At 42.1% G+C, this 19,591-nt stretch overlaps 1 protein-coding gene across 1 annotated transcript in view; it reads left to right on the top strand.

Annotated features, from left to right (window-relative positions):
* The first annotated feature begins 988 nt into the window (after positions 1-988).
* Positions 989-19,591, top strand: part of PHYHIPL (phytanoyl-CoA 2-hydroxylase interacting protein like) — a 257,080-nt gene continuing 238,477 nt past the window's right edge. Inside the window, exon 1 of the mRNA XM_077454131.1 lies at positions 989-1,432. Coding sequence (XP_077310257.1) covers positions 1,327-1,432 — 106 coding nt within the window. The 5' untranslated portion in view covers positions 989-1,326. The remainder of the gene's footprint in view (positions 1,433-19,591) is intronic.

Genomic DNA, 19,591 nt, shown 5'->3' with positions numbered 1-19,591 from the left:
ACCTACCGTATTCCTTCAAAAACTATGTGCAAGTGTACCTAGAAGAATTGAGGCTGTTTAGAAGGCAAAGGGTGGTTACATTAAATATTGATTTGATTTTATCTTCTGTTCATTTGCTTTCCATTTTGTTATTGATAAATAAATTTAAAAAGATTACAGAAATATATATATATATATATATATATATATATATATATATATATATATTGCACATGCCCTTCTCTGGAGCGGAGGTCGTTGCTTTTAAGGCCTTAAAGTTGTATAAATTTGGGTGAGAGAGGAAAAAAAATGACACAGCAGTATTTGGAGAACACAGCTGTGTGGTTGGGTGATCAATGGCTTTCCGGCCTTCACCTTGATCTTGGCAGTCGGTAATCTCCTATTGTGGCAATAACGGTGAGCATGCAGAGCATCCCTGTACATTGTACCTGTATATACATGGGAGAACACTATAACCCTGCAGCTTCTCTAATATACAATTTTTATAATAAAATATAGATATCATTAAATATGTAAGCTTTCACAATCAGGGTCCTCTGAACCCATCTGCTCTTAATGATATCTGTACAGTCTCCCCTAATTTTGCATGCTATTGATGCTCTATCAGTTCTGAATATTATAAAATAAGAATTGTGGTGCTAAAGAGTTTGAACAAGCTTCCAAGCCTCCCACCCTGAGCCTGATCACCTGGAAATAAGACAGGATATTGGAACAATGTAGCCCAGGCAGCAGATCTCTCCTCCGGTAAACAAATGCGGCAATAAAGCTGACACTTTAATTTGGGTGAATTGTGAATGAGGCAGAAAATGGACCCCAGGCAGGCCTTTCATCTCTGCTCCCTAGTCTCTTATTTGTCTAGCTAAATCTCCCCATGGAAGCTCTGTGATTGCCGGCGCACCGAGGGAGCCGTGTGTGATGTGTGAGCGAGCTGCTTTAGCTATTACATAAGAGGTGGCTGGGTGCACGGTGCCCCCTCCATGGGCAGGGAGGAGGAGGACGGGCACACCACCACCACCAGCGATCAGCTCTTTTGGACCTGAATTCTCCCCCCATCCAGCCACCCCCCGTTTTTCCCTTCCTCCTTCCCTCTGTCTGTCTGTCTGTCTGTCTGCCTTGAGATCAGCGTGTGCTGTGCTGGTGACGCTCCTTCTTCTTCTTCTCCTTCTTCTTCTCGCTGCTCATGTAAGAGCCACCCAGAGCGGCGAGCAGCCTGGACACCGCCTTCTCCTCCTTCTTCTCCCAGCCAGAGCCCGGCACTGCAAAGGGAACGGGGGACAGCGCAGCCAGCACCCGCATTACACAGCACACCCAAACCGCAGAGCCAACATGGAGGTACCACGCCTGAGCCAACACATCAACAGCCCCAACAGCCCCTGCGAGGAGATGATCAAGAACCTGAGCCTGGAGTCCATTCAGCTGTGTGAGAGGGACGGTAAGAGCCTGTCCTTGTCACCCCCGACACAGCACAGCACAACAAAAGAGCACATTGCATGTCATCCAGAGCCATTGATTCCCTTCTTGCTCCTGGAGGTGATTTGCATTGCAGCAGTGTGTCAGTGTACAGCACACAGCGCTGCTCACCCATGGCTCTGTGCTGTGTGCTGCTGCTGCTTCATTCTACTAATCTGAAGCCTCCTGTGCATTGCCATCATTGCCTTGTCTTTTATTGTTCTTCATTTCATTCAGCCCTATACTATATGCTTGTATAATAGACTGTAATGGGGGGGTGTAGGGTGGGGGGCTCAAAGGCAGTGTGTTGCAGTTTCAGCACCATGGACAGATGAAGCTCCAGGATTCTGGGCTCAGAGTCAAACATTGGTGCTCAGCATCTGCACTGAGCTGGCTCTCCTTCTCCTCCAGCCTCACACATACAAATGCTTCCCAACAAGTTTGCCAGTGTTCAGCAAAGCAGGCATCCAGATTGCAATGAATATGTATTTCTTGCACAGCCCCACAATGAGTGATGCTATGTGAGTAACACATTTGTTACTAGATGAAGCATTTCATTCATTGGTGCAATGGCAGACTTGTGAGCCTCCCTGACACACCTGCATGGCAAGCTGAGTCTATAGTACAATCATTGTTCTCGGAGCTGTGGTGCCAACCAGTGGGCCCTCAATGGTATTCCCTATTATTCAGGGACCCTTAAGTTTGCCCTTGGCATTTAGATCTAAGAACGTGAAAAAACAGAACAGAATGAGGGCATATCTGATAACATGGGGACAAGCATGAATGTATTCTGGAAGGGAATATGGGGCTCTGAGCCACAGGTTGTGCACCCCTGATTTAGACATTGTGTGTGATTTTTAATGAGTTTAGGACATCTGAATGCCATGTCTTATTCCTGTTTTACAATATGTGATGTTGAATGTGCTGTAGTCATGGGCGCTATGATTGCAAGAGTAACCTATGTTAATTGAATAACAAATTCCGTTTTTGTATTGTTGAAGTATGAAGTTTGCAGACAATGCACGCACTAAGAACGGAAACCTAAATGACGGTGCAATGCAGGAGATATGCAGTGTAAATGGTTCCACATTTTCTCTAACGGACTTTAGATTGCTACAGAATTCATGGTCTTTCTACATAACATGCAGTGGCAGCTCTGTGAAAACCATTTAATGCAGTGTCATTTTTGTTTAGTGCCTAACCTCAGAGCCAACAAACAGCATAGGCATTAATGGAAAGTGATCAGGCTCTCACCGCCATGTTTACTCTTACAGTTAGAAAAGCAGGTGGTATATAGCAATTGTGTGGGTGCTGATTTCTATGGGACTATGCAATATTTACAAATTTATCATTAATACTTTTTATAGTCGACCCATCCTGAGGTTTGTGGTTGTAGTAACCACATAACTTTGCATTGTGACTCAACCTTGTGTTTCATTTATATGTATAACATTTTCCAACAAAGTATTTAACTATTGCAGGCTTTCAATTGCATGGGTATTTTTAGAGGATGGTAATTATAGCTGTAAAAGGTATTGATTTCTCTCTACCTAAACAATAAAATGTTTGCTCTGATCAGCAGCAAGCCTGCAAGCTTTGGACAGACCTGCTTTGGTCTTTTGTTTCTGCATTGCATGATTAAAACACAATTGCTTCAATGTTTTGTATATAATACAAAATCTAAAACTGTCACAAGATGCTACGTTTTTTTTCTTTTTCTTTTTAAACTGCAAGTTGTTCTTCACATTGTGAAAACAGTTGTGACAGAAAATCAATAGTATGTTGTAATTGTCTTTTATTTGCATGTTCACACCTCAAAGTCTGAGGGGTTTATCTCATAACATAGTGCAATGAACAGGAATTATGCATATAACAGTTTCAGTGCTAACAGACTAAAAGATTAACGTGATTGGTTATTCTGGATAACTATGAGCAGTTACTCTTTGTGCTTTCTGGAGTCTGTCATAAGATACATTTAGGAGCAGTCATTGCTTACTTGTTTTTTAAGGTGTTTGCTCCAAGGTTGGCTTTTTTCACCTTTCTGTCAGTGCTTGTTAAGTCAATGCTTCTTTAGGTAATTTTGCTAACTGAGCAGTGAAGGAAGATCTAAGGCAGCGTTTCTCAACTCTTTAATTTGTGGCTTTAAAAGTATGCAAAATCTCAAGGAATCCCAATCTAAAATGTGAAAAGAAAACATAAATGCTCTTTTTCAGTGGAAAATCTGAGGCTGCAACAATGCACAAGTGCCTTGATAAAATTAACATTACATCAGAGGTCCTTCCAACATTTCAGTCACCCCTTCTACTGAGAGGCCCCCCCCCCCATGGATGAGCGCTCCCGATCACATCAGAGTCATCCCTGTACATGAGTCCCCTCATCACAAAGCCACACAGTCCCATAAGAGCCCTACTTTTTGGCTTCAGCAAGGCAACATAGGGCGTGAGGTGGAGGAGGCCTAGGGGAGGCGGACTTCCTTCTCCTGAATGCTGGGGGTGACCCAGAGTGCTGCCTGCACTGGATCAGAGTAATGCATAGCCATGGAGCAGTTAAACTTACAAATTATACAGTTGAAGAAAGGGAAATGGGGCGCTTCTGCCAAAAAGTTCATCCAATGGGCTGTATAGGTAAGGTATATGAAAACTTGAATAGCACTGGAGAAGCACTTCAAAAGAGGAGAAGCAACTCATGCAAAGACATTTAAGGAGACGAGAAGACGTTTTTGAGTGTAGTATTTAATAGCATAAACAGTTAAAAACACTTAAGAAATCTTGAAATAAAACAGACATATCCATAATTGGTCTTGATTCCTGGCTCTAAACCAGGGGTGCCCAACCTTTTAAAGAGCGAGGGCCATCAAAGTGACTTGGTAACCGGTCGCGGGCCAAAATAAGTGTAATGGGCGGATGACAGGTCTGTATCTATGCTGCATATGCAGAACGGATATGTGCACAGCCCAGGCTACTCTATGGGCCCTCCAATTCAATCTGACGGAAGGGGACAGTTCCCCCTTCCTTTTTTTTTTTGCGTATCGGATTGAAGGTAAGCAGGGATAAATGGACATAGAGGTGAACGGAGAGTCAAATTGGGTCCTAAGGCTGCTTTGACAATGATGCGTCACGTGCACCTGGGGCTTTCCTAAAGGTTAGCTGCACTTTGCCATAGATTCTATTGTATCCTGATGGTGTAGTGCACTTTCTGAAAGGGCACCAAACCCACAGGTAATAACAGAAGGCTATGGCTCAGTGCAGGTAACCCGCAGGTGCAGGATTAGTTTAACAGCAGCCTAGTAACGACTGAAGAACAGATATGCCCATATATACACTGATTTCAGTAACAAACACACCTTTAATAACAGTCTTCCATTCAGTTTTTCCCCAGCTGTTGCTGTCCCAGGCAGAGTGCATTTGGTATCGATTGCGATAGGAGCTGGTGCTATACAGGAAGCATCAGCTTATGCAGCTCTCCTCTGCAGCTTCTTGCTTTCTCTACCGCCGGCGTCATTCACAACACTGATGCTCTGGGATGGTGGGTCGGCAACCTGCGATCTGGGCTTTTCAAACCACCATCCCAGAGCAGGAGGTCGCAGGCCACGTCCGAGGGCTCCGGGGGCCACTGGTTGGGCAACCCTGCTCTAAACCAATACCTCCAGGGAGAGAAGCCGACCAACAGCTGCAAAAAGATGGGTAATATTAAATCTATCCCTGCACCAGTTATGCTCATTGATATCCCCTCCACCCCTTGTAGCACGTCCCCACTCTTTGAGCTTTTGTCCTTCCCCTTTTTTATCTCCCCTGGGTTGCTTAAAAGCTGATCCAACATACTGGGGCGTAGGTCTGACGAAGGAGCGATTTGCGCATGCTCAAACGTGTTACTGCCCCCTACTTGACATCACGTCCGGTCCGTGTGTTCCACCATGGTTCCGGAGGTCAGGCAGCCATCTTGCTTCCTCGCTTTGACATCACGTCCGGTCCGTGTGTTCCACCATGGTTCCGGAGGTCAGGCAGCCATCTTGCTTCCTCACTTTCCCCCCTCCTTTTACAGCTGCTGGTCCTCTTCTTTCACTGGGGGATCTTGTAAGTGTTTTTAATCGTTTATGCTATTAAATACCTTTAAACACTGCACTTAGAAGCGCCATCTTGTCGCCTTTTACAAATTATATAGTGCCTCCTTGCGCGAGAATGTCATTGGTTGTTATGCTAGAGGCCAGACTTTCTGCATGTTAATCCATGATACTGTACTAATGCAGGCAAATTGGTTCTACCTACAAAAAAAGCTATGCTATCTCCCTTATTTCTAACTGAAAAATAATGCTGTCTCCTAACATGTAATACATGTCAGACATGGTTAGTAAAAAGTCTAGACCTGGAAGCATACAAATGTAAAATTTCAGTCTTTTGTAATAAGTGAGCAAAGAGATAAAAAAAAAAAAATATCCATACAAGAAAATTATTGTCAAATTGAGAGGTGGTCTGTTGTTCACCGTTGCTTTATACTGTATGTAAGAATCTCCCACCCAGGCATTGATGCTGCAATTGAAGCTAATCTTTGGATTTCTGGGTATAGCTACCCCCCCCCCCCCTTTTCCCTGATAATGGCTGGGGCAGTCTAAAAGAAACAGATTTAAAGTAAAACGTTTCTTCTTTCTTTTTTTCCCCCCATTTTAGAGTAGAGAATGGTTGGTTTAAAACTGCTTTATTTCTTTATCTGCATTTTGTATCCCCATTGAGGAGATTGCCATTTGCCACCCGTCCTGCAAACAGAACAGAACATTAGAGGGGTCTCTCCATAGCAAAGGAACCAAACTCCCTTCCCTTACTTTCAGTACCACTGACCTTGGTTATCAGGGTAAATTCCTAATCCCACAAACAAAACAGAACAGAAACACAAATGCCAATAAAATCAGACAGGGGTTTTAAAAATAAGATACATTTTAAGCCTGGCCCTCTAGTCTTACCATATACCTGTTCATGGTACCTCAGGACTTTTTACCAGATACAATACTGACACTCCTGGACAAGTTTGCAAATTTCTGACAAAATCCAGACAAGAAGTATTGCAAATCAGTCTTCAAAGACTGAGTTTCGATCTCCACTTAAGAAAAAAAGTAAATGCCTAGGCTTTTTTGTTTTTAGTTTTTACTAGTATTGAAAATAGTTAAAGCCCTTTCAAGTTGATTATTTGCTTTTTATGTCCTGTTGGGGAGATTTCCCTTCACTTCCTATCTTGCAACATGTAAACAAAAATCTCTACAGTGACAGACTTCGTCTTCGAGGATTGTCATCAGAACAAGTGTTCCAATTGCAAAATATACAGTATCCTTGTTCTCATCTGTTGTTCTGGTGACAAATGGAAAATTTTGGAAATTTTTTTTTGTCCGTGACAATGGTCACCAAGACATATCGAGAGCGTGAATCTCTTCTTTGTGGAAACAGACAGCAATAGAAACTTTATAAAGGAGTCAAATCATCTTCTAATGCCGCGTACACACGAGCGGACTTTTCAACATCCAAAGTCCGACGGACTGAGTCCGTCAGACTATTCGATCGTGTGTGGGCTGCAACGGACTTTTGACTCGCCAAAGTCCGAAGGACTTTAGAATATGGAACATGCTTCAAATTTTCCCGACGGAACTCCGCCGGACCCGGGTCCCTTCGAAAACTCCGCTCGTGTGTATGCTATTCCGACGGACTAAAACCGACGCTAGGGCAGCTATTGGCTACTGGCTATGAACTTCCGTATTCTAATCCAGTCGTACGTCATCACGTTCGAATCCGTCGGAGTTTAGTGTGATTGTGTGTGGCCAAGTCCGCTCCGCCGAAAAGTCCGTCAGAACTCCGTCGGAACTCCGGCAGAACTCCGACGGAACTCCTTCGGAAGTCTGTCGGACATAAGTCCTCTCGTGTGTACGGGGCTTTATGCTTCCAAAATTTAAAGCCGATCTCCAGGTTTACTTTGACTTTAAATAGTTCATTTGGGCCAACAAAAGTACCCACTGGGAATGATGTATAAACTGTATCAGCTACATACAGTATACAGTGCTGTGTTCCGTGAGCAGGATGGGGAATTTCATCCTGTTCCCATGTCAAAATCTGGTTGGTCAGAGCACTGCTCAGCCATTCATAGAAAGCTTTGTATCTTATGAATGATTATAAGGGTTCTTCTGATTGATGGAGTTTGTGATGCCATCTGCCTGCCTCTCCACGTCAGCCAATCGGTACCATATTTATCGGTGTATAATGCGCACCCCAATTTTAGGAGGGAAGTTTAAGGAAAAAAACTTAAATAAAGAACTTTTGAAGCAAAATTAGGGTCACAGCTCATCAATGCAGCCTGTTCAGTGCCCATCTGCAATCTATAAATTGACCAACAATGCAGCCTGTTCAGTGCCCTTCTGCAGCCTCACTTTTCCCATCATTGCAGCCTCGCCAGTGTTGGATTATCCCTGCTATCTCCGAGGGAAGAGGAGGAGTGATCGCCGCTGAATTACACAGAGCCGCGATCTCCTGTGTACCCGGCGCTCCGTCACTCACAGCCACGCCTCCTGGCCCTGCTCATATGATAGACAGAACAGTGGCCCAATGTGGGGGCAGGAGGCATGGCCATGAGTGATGGAGCTCCGGTTACACAGAAGATCACGGCTCTATAATTCAGCTGCGCTTGCTCCTCTTCCCTCAGAGACGGCAGGGATCAGTGTATAACATGCACCCATGATTTTCTCCTTATTTTAAGGGGAAAAAAGTGCGTGTTATATGGCGATTAAATACATTATTTTATTCACCTCTAAAATACAAGGCCTCCTATGAATGGCTGAGCTTACAAGTAAAAATCCTGTATTTTCTGCCAGAAAATCACTTAGAACCCCCAAAAATTATATATATTTTTTTAGCAGAGATCCTAGGGAATAAAATAGCGGTTGTTGCAATATTTTATGTCACACGGCATTTGCACAGAGGTCTTTCAAATGCATTTTTTTGGGAAAAAAATACACTATTTAAAAATAAAATAAAACAGTAAAGTTAGCCCATTTTTTTTTTTTCGTCCAAAAGTTTTGACTACCTGTTTTTATTTAATACATAGGTTTTTTTTTTTTTTTTAATCTTAATCATACATACAAGTAAACTGATTGGAGGTTTGTTTTGTTTAATAAATGTTTAAATGTAAGAAATTTTCTGTATCACTGTATCACTTATGAAGGCTGCTTTCACACTGGAGCGTTGATGGTAAAACGCAAGTTTTAGCGGCTCTTTACCATCATTTTAGCGGTGCTATTTGGCTGCTAGTGGGGCACATATAACCCAGCTAGCGGCCAAGGAAGAGGTTAAATGCGCCCATGAAGCACTGCTGCCAAATCGCATTGCATGCGCTTCGGCAGTGGTGCCCATTCATATCAATGGGCAGGAGTGGGGGAGGAGCGGTATATACCACTCCAAACGTGCTGCTTGCAGGACTTTTTTTTAAGATCCTGCCAGCGCATCGCCTCAGTGTGAAAGCACTCTGTCTTTCACACAGACTGCAGGGGAGCCATTTTGCAGGCATTTTTATTTTTAGCCCAAAAGCGCCTGAAAAACGCCCCAGTGGGAAAGGTGTGTTAGATCAAGGGGGATTAAAAAAAAAATAATAATAAATAAAAAAGGAAAAAAATAAATAAATAAAATAAAAATCGGCCTAACATATCGGCCCAAAAAAATCGGCATCATATATCGGCTATCGGCCGCCATGATTTCTAAATATCGGCATCGGCCAGAGAAAAACCCATATCGGTCGACCTCTACTCTGAATATGATCAAACATTTTTTCATATTGATTGTCTGCACAGGTTGTGTAGATCACAACAGGGAAATCTGTATTGCAGAACTTTTTGTTTCTTATTTCAGACCTGTTCAGCTAGGACAGTGATTCTCAACCAGGGTTCCTCCAGAGGTTGCGAGGGGGTTACTTCATCATTGAGCAATTTCTGCCTCTCAGATAATTTCCCACTGACACCATTGATCTTTTTAGCTATCTGTAAGGAAGTAATTCTTCCCAATGACCACAAGTGTAAGGAGCATTCCTCCCACTGACCATCACACTAATGTATCATGAGTTGTAGATGTCACATTTTTAGCAGGGGTCCCCCCCCCCCCCAAGACTGGAGAATTATTTCAAGGGTTCCTCTGTATTGAAAGGGCTGAGAAAGGCTGAGCTAGGATATGCATAGATAGGAGTTGGATTAAATAAATAGGAGGTGGATTTACCATAAAAAGACTCTTTTGACTTTTGAGTGTTGGAGGTTTAGAGTTTTTCTTGCACATAGTACTGTAATTCATAAGATAAAGAAATATTTTTATTTTACCTACATAATGACAATTACTTGAAGTTAGTGCTTTTTATCAGTGCATGTCATGTCATTCACAACTCTGGTATTGATTAAACAGCCTGTCCTTCCATTGTGATGGAAGTACCAAGCTGATTAACTACCATCGTTTGGTTTGTCCTGAAAAAGCATTGACTCTGCAGTGAGAATCACTTGCTTTCAGAAAGCTGGGCTTTTACAAATAGACATGCTAAAGCTTTCATCTTCTGTTGAAATATGAATACATTTCCTTTACATTTGAATATCCTGAAAACAAATATTTGTAGCTTGTTCACTGAGAAGTTAATTTGCTTCTGCCAACGGTGTCTAAAAGAGGAAGATCTACTATGGCTGAGCACTCCGAGGAGATCATTTCCCTGATTTTTACATGTTTAAAGCTGGTATGCATACAAATGATGTGCATTTAAAGCTAACTCCAGACAAACAGTGAAACTCGCTGTGAAATACATATGTGAGGACTGTCATAACTATCAAAATATTTGTAATCCTGTTCAGCTAGTTTTATGATCTAAGCACCCTTGTCGGACCATACAGCTAGGCCTCAACACCAATTGCAGTTTAAAGGATAAGGTCACTTTTCTAAAAACAAAAAAAATACAAATTCACATTTTTTGCAGGTAAAAAAATGTGCATTTATAATTATTTTTTTTTTTTTGGAGCCAGATCACTGATGCCATGCTGATCTCCTGCAGATCTGTCAGTGTATCTGTGTGCCCATACATCCTGTACAGTCAAGCAGACTGACGGGAAGAAACGATGAACTAACATGGCGCTCCACAGCACTGTGGTAGTTCATTGAGAAATGCAAGCTGACAACTGCAAAGGATGTTGAGGCTTGTAGTTTATTCACACACAGAGTCGTGTGAATGAATGATGCGGCCGTGTGGGTTGAGCCCCACGCGGCCGCGTTGATTTAAAAAAGTGATAGTACTTCTCTCTGTACTGTTGTCACAGGGGGAGGGGATTGGGCAGCGGCTGCAGGATTGGGAACATGTTCCACCTGTTGTTGGGGTGGAAGTTGAACATGTAACATGTTCCAAGGGTGAACTTCTCCTTTAACCACTTCAACCCTGGAAGATTTTACCCACATCCTGACCAGGCCATTTTTTGAGATATGGCACTGCATCGCTTTAACTGACAGTTGTGTGGTCATGCAACGCTATACCCAAATAAAATTGTTGTCTTTTTTTTTTTCTCCACAGAGAGAGCTTTCTTTTGGTGGTATTTGATCACCTCTGCAGTTTTTTTATTTTTTGAAAAAAAATATATTTTTTACTTTCTGATAAAATACATATCCAAAAAAAAAAAAAAAAAACGATTTCACCAATTTAGGCCAGTATGTATTCTGATACATATTTTTGGTAAAAAAAAACTCAATAAGCGTATATTTATTGGTTTGCACAAGTTATAGCATCTACAAACTAAGGGATAGATTTAGGAACTTTTATTTATTTATATATTTATTTACTGGTAATGGTGACGATCTGCAATTTTTAGCAGGGGGACAAATCGGACACTAAGTGACACTTTTTGTGGACCAGTAACACCAATACAATGATCAAAAAATGCACTGATCCTTGTATAAATGACACTGGCAGGGAAGGGGTTAACACCGGGGGCGATCAAGGGGTTAAATGTGTTCCCTGGGAGTTGTTTCTAACTGTGGAGGGAGTGTTACACTGGAGGAAAAGAGAGATCGTGATTTCAGCTTACCTGAAACACAATCTCTTACTTTTCCTCCCTGACAGATCAGCGGTGTGCTTTGTTTACATTGGCACACTGGTGCTCCGTCTCTCCTGCAAATGATTGGCGGACCTGCTGATTGGCTCATGCTGTGTCCAATCACAGTGGGAGCGGCACACGCACGCTCCCTAAACCGCATGCACAAAATCATGGGTACGTGATTTTGCGCACCCCGGTGCCCTGATGCAGTAAATGTACGTGGGGAGGTCCAGAAGTGGTTAAAGCAAATATAAGGTAGAAAATACCTAATCAATCACTGTCAGTCCATAGCATATACCGCCATATACTCGCATGCCCTGGGGAATTAATTAAGCTTCCTGCATCATGATAATTGTGCTGAAAACTGTCAGGAGTGGCCTTTGCCACATTATCTAAGGAGATAAACCAATTTCAGGTCTGTGTGCCACCTGCATCAGTTTCTATTTCAGACTGAAAAATAAACTAGCACAGGTCTGCCCCATTTAACAGAGGGAATATGGCAGCTTTCCATAAAACAGTGGTGCAGATTCCGACCAGGTGTGACCTTGTACAGAATGTGAGCTGTCAGCAGACTGCTCACTACCCACATGCTGGCCATGCAGTGATTACACTACACGAACAGCTCCTGCAGGGTTAACTCCCCCCTGCTTTGAGCCGGGGCGATGATGGCCATAGAGATGGAGCGTGTAGCTTCAGCTCTCGTGTTCTTTGTGCTGTCTATCAGACATTAGAAGAGACAGAGAACCGATTGCTCCTAATTGACAAAGGTGCCAATTTAGAAAAAATAAAAAGTTTTGTACTGGAATTTTCAGGGGCTGCTCCAGTAAGTTGGGGTGATGGGGGAAGCATAGGAAAGGAACTTTTCTATTCATTGTGAAGACTATGAATTGAGCCTGTTAGTCCGTTTAGTCTACAGTGTGTAAAGAAAATAATCACCCCCCTTTAAAATAATCACATTTGTTGCTCTGCAGCCTGAAATGTTTTATCCAGATGTATTTACTCAGTGTAACTTATAACATCTAAGTAAAAAATAGAATCAGTGAGTTGGGAAAAGGATCACCCCCTTGTGTCAGTATTTTATTGAACCACCTTTTGCTTTAATTACAGCCTTTAGTCTGTTGGGATATGTCTCTACCAACTTTGCACATCTACACTTTACAATATTTGCCCATTCCTCTTTGCAGAACTGCTCAAGTTCAGTTAAATTTGAGGGTGTCCGTTTGTAGACTGCAGTCTTCAAGTCATTCCACAGATTTTCAATGGGCTATAAGTCTGGGCTCTGACTAGGACATTAACTTTTTTTTTCTCCTTTGGCCCTGGTTCATATTAGTGCGATGTGGCATGCGATTTTACATGTCAAATCGCATGCCAAATCAGCGGCAATTGCCGGCAATGGCACTGTCCTAATCCAAAAGTAATTTCTGCAATACTATTGCCGATTTTGGGGTGTGATTTCCATTGACATCTGTGCAGAAACCTGCACAGATGTCTCTGAAATCATACCCAAAATCTGGATTGGGATGCGGGAATGAAATCGTGCAAGTTCAGCTGAACTTGCATGATTTCATTCCCGAACATGGTGTGAACTTGGGCTCAAACGTTTTGTGGTAATTTTTGCTGTGTGATTTGGGTCATTGTCATGTTGGAAGGTCAACCTTCTTCCCATTGATAACTTTCTGGCAGAGGGCAGCAGATTTTCCTAAAGAATTTGATGTTTTGTGCCCCAGTTATTTTTCCTTCTATCCTGACAAGTGCTCCAGTCCCTGCTGTGGAGGAACACCCCAATAACAGGATATTACTACGTCCATGCTTTACTATAGGAATGGGGTTATTTAGATGGTAAGCTGTATTGGATTTTCACCAGATATATCGTTTGGAGGCCAAATAATTCAATTTTAGTCTCATCTGACCATAACACCTTTTTCCATGTGGCTTCAAAAGCTTCAAGGTATGTTTTGACAGAGCTCAGTTGTGACTGCATGTGGCCTTTCTTGAGGAGTGGCCTGTCCACAAGTTTATCCCGGAGACCTTTTGACAGTGCCTTGCCACCCATGGTTGATGGTTTGCTTCAGTTGCACAATCGGGGATTGAAATGCTCCAGCAAAGCTCCTTTCATGCTCAGCTAATTGCTGCCTTATGAGTTTATGTGAAATATCCATTAATAGCTGTAAAATATTGTAATTAGGAATATATTATCTTCACACGTATATCTCTGGTAAGACCAGACAAGTCGATGCCCACTTGCCCATGCTTTTGTGTACAAACAATGGGATTCAGACCTTCTTGTTTTACACATACTTCAAAGGATCCCATGCTGGGATATGCAATGAAGGGAGGCCAATACTTCCCGGGAAAATTCAAGCCACTTTCCTGCTCATAATAGTCGTAAGGATTTGCATTGTTGGGGGCTGACTTCTCCAAAGTATGGGGAAGCTAACCAATCAGAAGCCACTCTATGCCAGCCAATGAGGCATCAGCCTGTATTGATACACGCTTTCTTTAGGGGAGAGCAGCCATCAGAATTGGGCCTTGGTGGAACGGGTAATTATGAGAAAGGTCTGCCCTTTACTTGTAACTAAATATGTTTGTAGATTAATCTTTTAAGGAATATACTCTGTATATCTCTTTCTATAATTCTCTTATTTTAATCCAGTATTTTCTTCCTTGGGGTAAACTATAGATAGATGGATGTGTTGTAGATAGATTTTCAACTACTCACCAATAAATGTTGTTATTGTGTTAAAGCTTTCACTCTTGGTCAAAGAACTCTCATTTAACCCACATCATGTTTTTGAGATATTAAATCTTACATTTAATAAACCGGTGACAATTGGCGACCACTGAAGTAGAGTAGAAGACTAAAAGTATTTCATATAATACCGATATTTGTGTAATGCAGATTAAGGTTATTGGGGGGGGGGATTTAAACTGAGTCACTTTGTCCTGGAGATTGGAAGTCACAGCAAATGTATCTAGGGAAAATATGGGTAAATGTTTTTGTTTTATTAGTGGGTATTGGATTAAATGGGTAACATTATCAAAGTGACCACAGCTGATCATAGTTGAAAATCCAATGGCTTTGTGTGCCATTGAGAAGGTGATTAGTTACACCTGATTGAGTTTATTAGGAAGGTGGGTTATTCTTTTCCAAATCTTCAGTTTTTTGATATTTTTTTTTTTTAAATAACACCAACGTGTCAGACATCTTTCACTTGGATGTTATAAGTTGCACTAGTAAATACAGCTGGATAAAACAAAAACTGCGTCTGCAAAACAGCAAAATTTGATTATTTTAAAACGGGGAGATTTCTTTTCTATACCCACTGTAAGCCCTTGTACACACGGTCGGAGATTCCGACGGAATGTGTCCTATCGGACAGTTTTGTCGGATATTCCGACTGTGTGTGGTCTCCACCGGACTGTTTCCGTCGGAATATCCGACGGACCAACTTTTCCAACTTGCCGGTAAAATTTTCAGACAAAATGCTCCGATCGGACATACTCTGATCATGTGTAGCCTACTCCGACAGACAAAGTGCCACGCATACTCAGATCAAATTCCTAGACCAAAGCTATTGGCTACTAGCCTGAACGTAGTCCCGTCGTAACGAAATAACGTCATCACGTTATGTACAATCGGATTTTCCGACAACTTTGTCCGACCGTGTGTATGCAACAGTTTCGGACAAAATCCGTCGGACAAAATCCAAAGGGCTAAGTCTCCTTTTTATTAATAGTTATAATATTTCGAATATATTGGGTTTTATATCAGCCATAATAACAATAAAGGGTTAAAAGGTCTGAAGCACTTTACAGCGGTTCACATCTGTTGTACCTTGCCAGAGATATGGCATAAACATGGGGAAAACATTTCAAATTCTTCCAGATAGGTTTAATCCCTTTTTCCCCATTGCCACATAGCATCTCTAAGCAACTGTGTTGCTCATAATAAAAAATTTCAAGGACACCCCCTTTAGAAACTTCTTTGTGTGTTGCATGCATGAATTTAATGTTCTTTTTTTCATAACTTGATATGTGAGACTAATTGGCTGAAATCTTGATTTCAGCTGTTGGACAAGTGATGGTCACAAGTAAAATGATTATCTAGAAAGATTGTTCTGTTAAACAATTTCCAACTGTCACAAATGCCTGACCAAGAATGAACCAAACTTAAATGAGAGCATTCAACCATAAAAAACTGCCAGACCAGGACTTCCACTTGTGCTATTATGAATGTTAATGAATAACTGTCCCGCTTTTTATTGTATGGGCTGTTTAGATTAGAAGGAATTCCAGGGCAGTGGCATTCATACTAAACAAAGTATCCTGGAACATTAAGAAAAGTAAAGCATAAGGTTAACGCTGCAAAACAGAATGTGCTAGACAGTTAATATAAAAAATAACTTCCATTGTTGTACTGTACATTCATTTAATTAGGACCTACAGTAATGTTATATTATTGCTTTATTGTGTTTTGCCTTGTGTGTTGTTTAGTTCTCACTTTAGGCTACAATACTGTGACCCATGCTCTAATAAAGATGAATTTTTACCCTCATCTTAGATTTAAAAAAAATACCTATTTATTCATAGACATTTACAGATACTGTACTTATAATATATAATTGCAGGATTTGCATACCCTCTTATTTTTCTTTACCACCCATCCTTCTCATGTTGCCACTTTTCACTGAGGGCAGATGGATCCATCTCTTTACTTTATCAAACTTTGCTTCTGCCTCCTGGAATATGTGACAATACACCTCATAGGAGGGAGAAGGCACCAGTGATGTAACACTACCTGGGTGCATCTGCAAGTCCCTGGTTACATAACCAGCCCTTACTGATTCAAGAAGCAGAAAAAACGGTCATTTATAAGTAAAGTAAAAAAAATGTTTGACTGCAAGATCAATTCAAATCAGCTTTCAGAGCTGATGTGATTTTTAATGAAAGGGGGTAAAGGTCCACTTAAAGTGGAGCTCCACCTGATTTATACACAATAGCGCAGATTGATTAAACAGCTGTTCTAATTATAAAACGGAACATTTTTTTTTTTTTTTCATTTGAACTGAACCTTGTTTTTTTCTTTCATTTCCCCACTTCCTTAATCTGGGGATTGCGGATATGGACGGGGTTTTGCGGCTAGCTCGTCATTTCCTCGAACCGCACAGTCTCCTGGGATCTTTTCTGATTGTTCCCAGGAGTTTGTGCAGCGATTTTCTTAGTTTCATAGTTAGTAAGGTTGAATAAAGACACCAGTCCATCCAGTTCAACCTGAGTGTCTACAATTGTCCCTATCCCTGTACATTGCACACTCACATCAGTCCCTACCCTGAAGGAGCCCACAAATCCAAGGTCCCCATTCATATACTAGGGCCAATTTTGGACAGAAGCCAATTAACCTACCTGCATGTCTTTGGATTGTGGGAGGAAACCGGAGTACCCGGAGGAAACCCACGCAGGCACAAGGAGAACATGCAAACTCCAGGCAGGTAGTGTCATGGTTGGGATTCGAACCAGCGACCCTTCTTACTGCTAGGTGAGAGTGCTAACCACTACACCACTGTGCTGCCCTTATTCGTGGATTAGTTTATTTCAGTTGCCATCACAACGGGGCGGGACTTCCCACGACGCCGCCCGTTGTGATGGCAACCTAAGCTGTTGACGGCGCTCCGATATTACCTACTGCGCATGCGCGAGATCGTAACTACAACGGCCGCTGCGTTTTATAAAAGATGTCTTTAACAGAGAAAAAAGAAAGTCAAACGAATAAAAAATGGAACATGTGAGTAACTTATTTAAACCAGAAATTGCTTTTAAATGTCCCCAAAAAAAAAATCAACGGAGGCAGTGGAACCCCGCTTCAAATTGGTATCTTTGCGAAAACTACTGTTTGTGAACATTTTGACAGTTTGGCTTGCAAGGTATATGACTATGCTATAAACATTTTCAGATTTAAAGCAGACCTAAATTAAAATATTGTCTTTGTCCATTGTTGCACCAATTACAAAATACCCTGAAATAACAGAAATTTGGCACAGGCACAGTCTGAGCCCCATTGGTGGCTGACTTCACTTCAGGCTTTGTGTGAGGTATAAAGGTGTATCTCAAAAAAATAGAATATCATCCAAAATTTAATTTATTTTAGTAATTCAATTTAAAAAGTGAAACTCATATAATATATATATATATAATTTATTACACACAGAGTGATATATTTCAAGCATTTCTTTTTTTTATTGTGATGATTATGGCTTACAGCCAGTGAAAACCCAACATTCAGTATCACAGAATATTAGACTATTGTGAAAAAGTTCAATATTCAGTGTCACAGTATCATAGAATATTAGAATATTGTGAAAGTTCAATATTGTAGACTCATTGTATCACACTCTAATCGGCTAATTGACTTAAAACACTTGCAAAGGTTTTCTGAGCCTTTAAATGGTCTCTTCGCCTGGTTCAGTAGGTTACACAATCATGGGGAAGACTGCTGACTTGACAGTTGTCCAGAAGACAGTCATTGACACCCTCCACAAGGAGGGTAAGTCGCAAAAGGTCATTGTTAACCCTTTCATGACTAAGCCTATTTTTGGCATTTGGTGTTTACAAGTTAAAATCCAAACAGTACCGGGATGATGCCTGCAGGTGCGGGCATCATCCCGGTATAACCCCCGGAAGCACGCACATCTGCGTACGCTCGGCGGGAAGGGGTTAAAGACGTTGGCTGTTCAGAGTGCTGTATTCAAGCTTATGAATGGAAAACTGAGTGGAAGGAAAAAGTTTGGTAGATAGGTGCACAAGCAACAGGAATAACCGCAAACCTTGATAGGATTGTGAAGCAAAGGCCATTCAAGAATTTGGGGGAGATTCACAAGGAATGGACATTGGCTGGTGTCAGTACTTCAAGAGCCACCACACACAGATGTATCCAGAACATGGCCTACAACTGTTGCATTCCTTGTGTCAAGCCATTCTTGAACCAGAGACAATGTCAGAAGCGTCTGACCTGGGCTAAGGAGAAAAAGGACTGAACTGTTGCTCAGTGACCCAAAGTCCTCTTTCGGATGAAAGTAAACTTTACATTTCATTTGGAAATCCAGAGTATTAGAGAAAATCCAGAGTATAGAGGAAAAGTGGACAGGCACAGGATCAAAGTGGCATGAGGTCAAGTTTCCACGGTCGGTGATGATTTTGGGAGCCATGTCATCCACTGGTGTTGGTCCACTGTGTTATTATTAAAGTCAGCGCAGCCCTCTACCAGTAAATTCTAGAGCACTTCATACTTCCCTCTGCTGACCAGCTTTGTGGAGATGATTTCATTTTCCTGCAGGACTTGGCCCCTGCCCACACTGCCAAAAGTACTAAAACCTGGTTTAATGATCATGATACCACTGTGCTTGATTGGCCAGCAAACTTTCCTGACCTACACCTCATAGAGAACTGTGGGGTGTTGTCAAGAGGAAGATGAGACACCAGACGAGCTGAACACCGCTATCAAAGCAACCTGGGCTTCCATAACACCTCAGCAGTGCCCAGGGCAGGACTTAGGGTGGTGGGGGCCCCTGGGCTTGAGTAATTTTCGGGCCCTACCTTCTATATATATTACCGTATTTATCGGCATATAACATGTGCCGGCGTATAACACACCCTCCGTTTAGGAGGGAATTTTAAGGAAAAAAACTTGCATTTAAATGCCCATCAATGCAGCCTTATCAGTGTCCATCTGCAGCCTTGCCCATCCATCTGCAGCCTTGTCAGTATAGCCTTGTCATATGCAGACTTGTCATTTGCAGCCTTGTCATTGCAGTCTTGAAGTTTAAAAATGGCGCCGCCGAGATACAGAGTCCTGTGTATCTCGGGTCTTCTCGCAGTCCTGAGCGGAGCCGAGAGTAGCCGAGTGTGCTCGGCTCACAGTCACGCCCAGTCCCTTTGTTATGTCCATCATAGGTTGGAACTGGGCGTGACTGTGAGCAGAGCTGAGCCGAGTACACTCGGCTATGTATCTCTGTGGGGCCCCCTATTGGGCGGGGCCCATGGGCTTGAGCCCAGTCAAGCCCAATGGTAAGT

The sequence above is a fragment of the Lithobates pipiens genome, unplaced genomic scaffold, assembly GCF_037356315.1.
Source record: "Lithobates pipiens isolate NorthernLeopardFrog02 unplaced genomic scaffold, aLitPip1_a1.2 Scaffold_25, whole genome shotgun sequence".
Lineage (NCBI taxonomy): Eukaryota > Metazoa > Chordata > Amphibia > Anura > Ranidae > Lithobates > Lithobates pipiens.
Note: the sequence above shows the minus strand (reverse complement) of the source record. Positions and strands in the feature narration are given on the sequence as shown.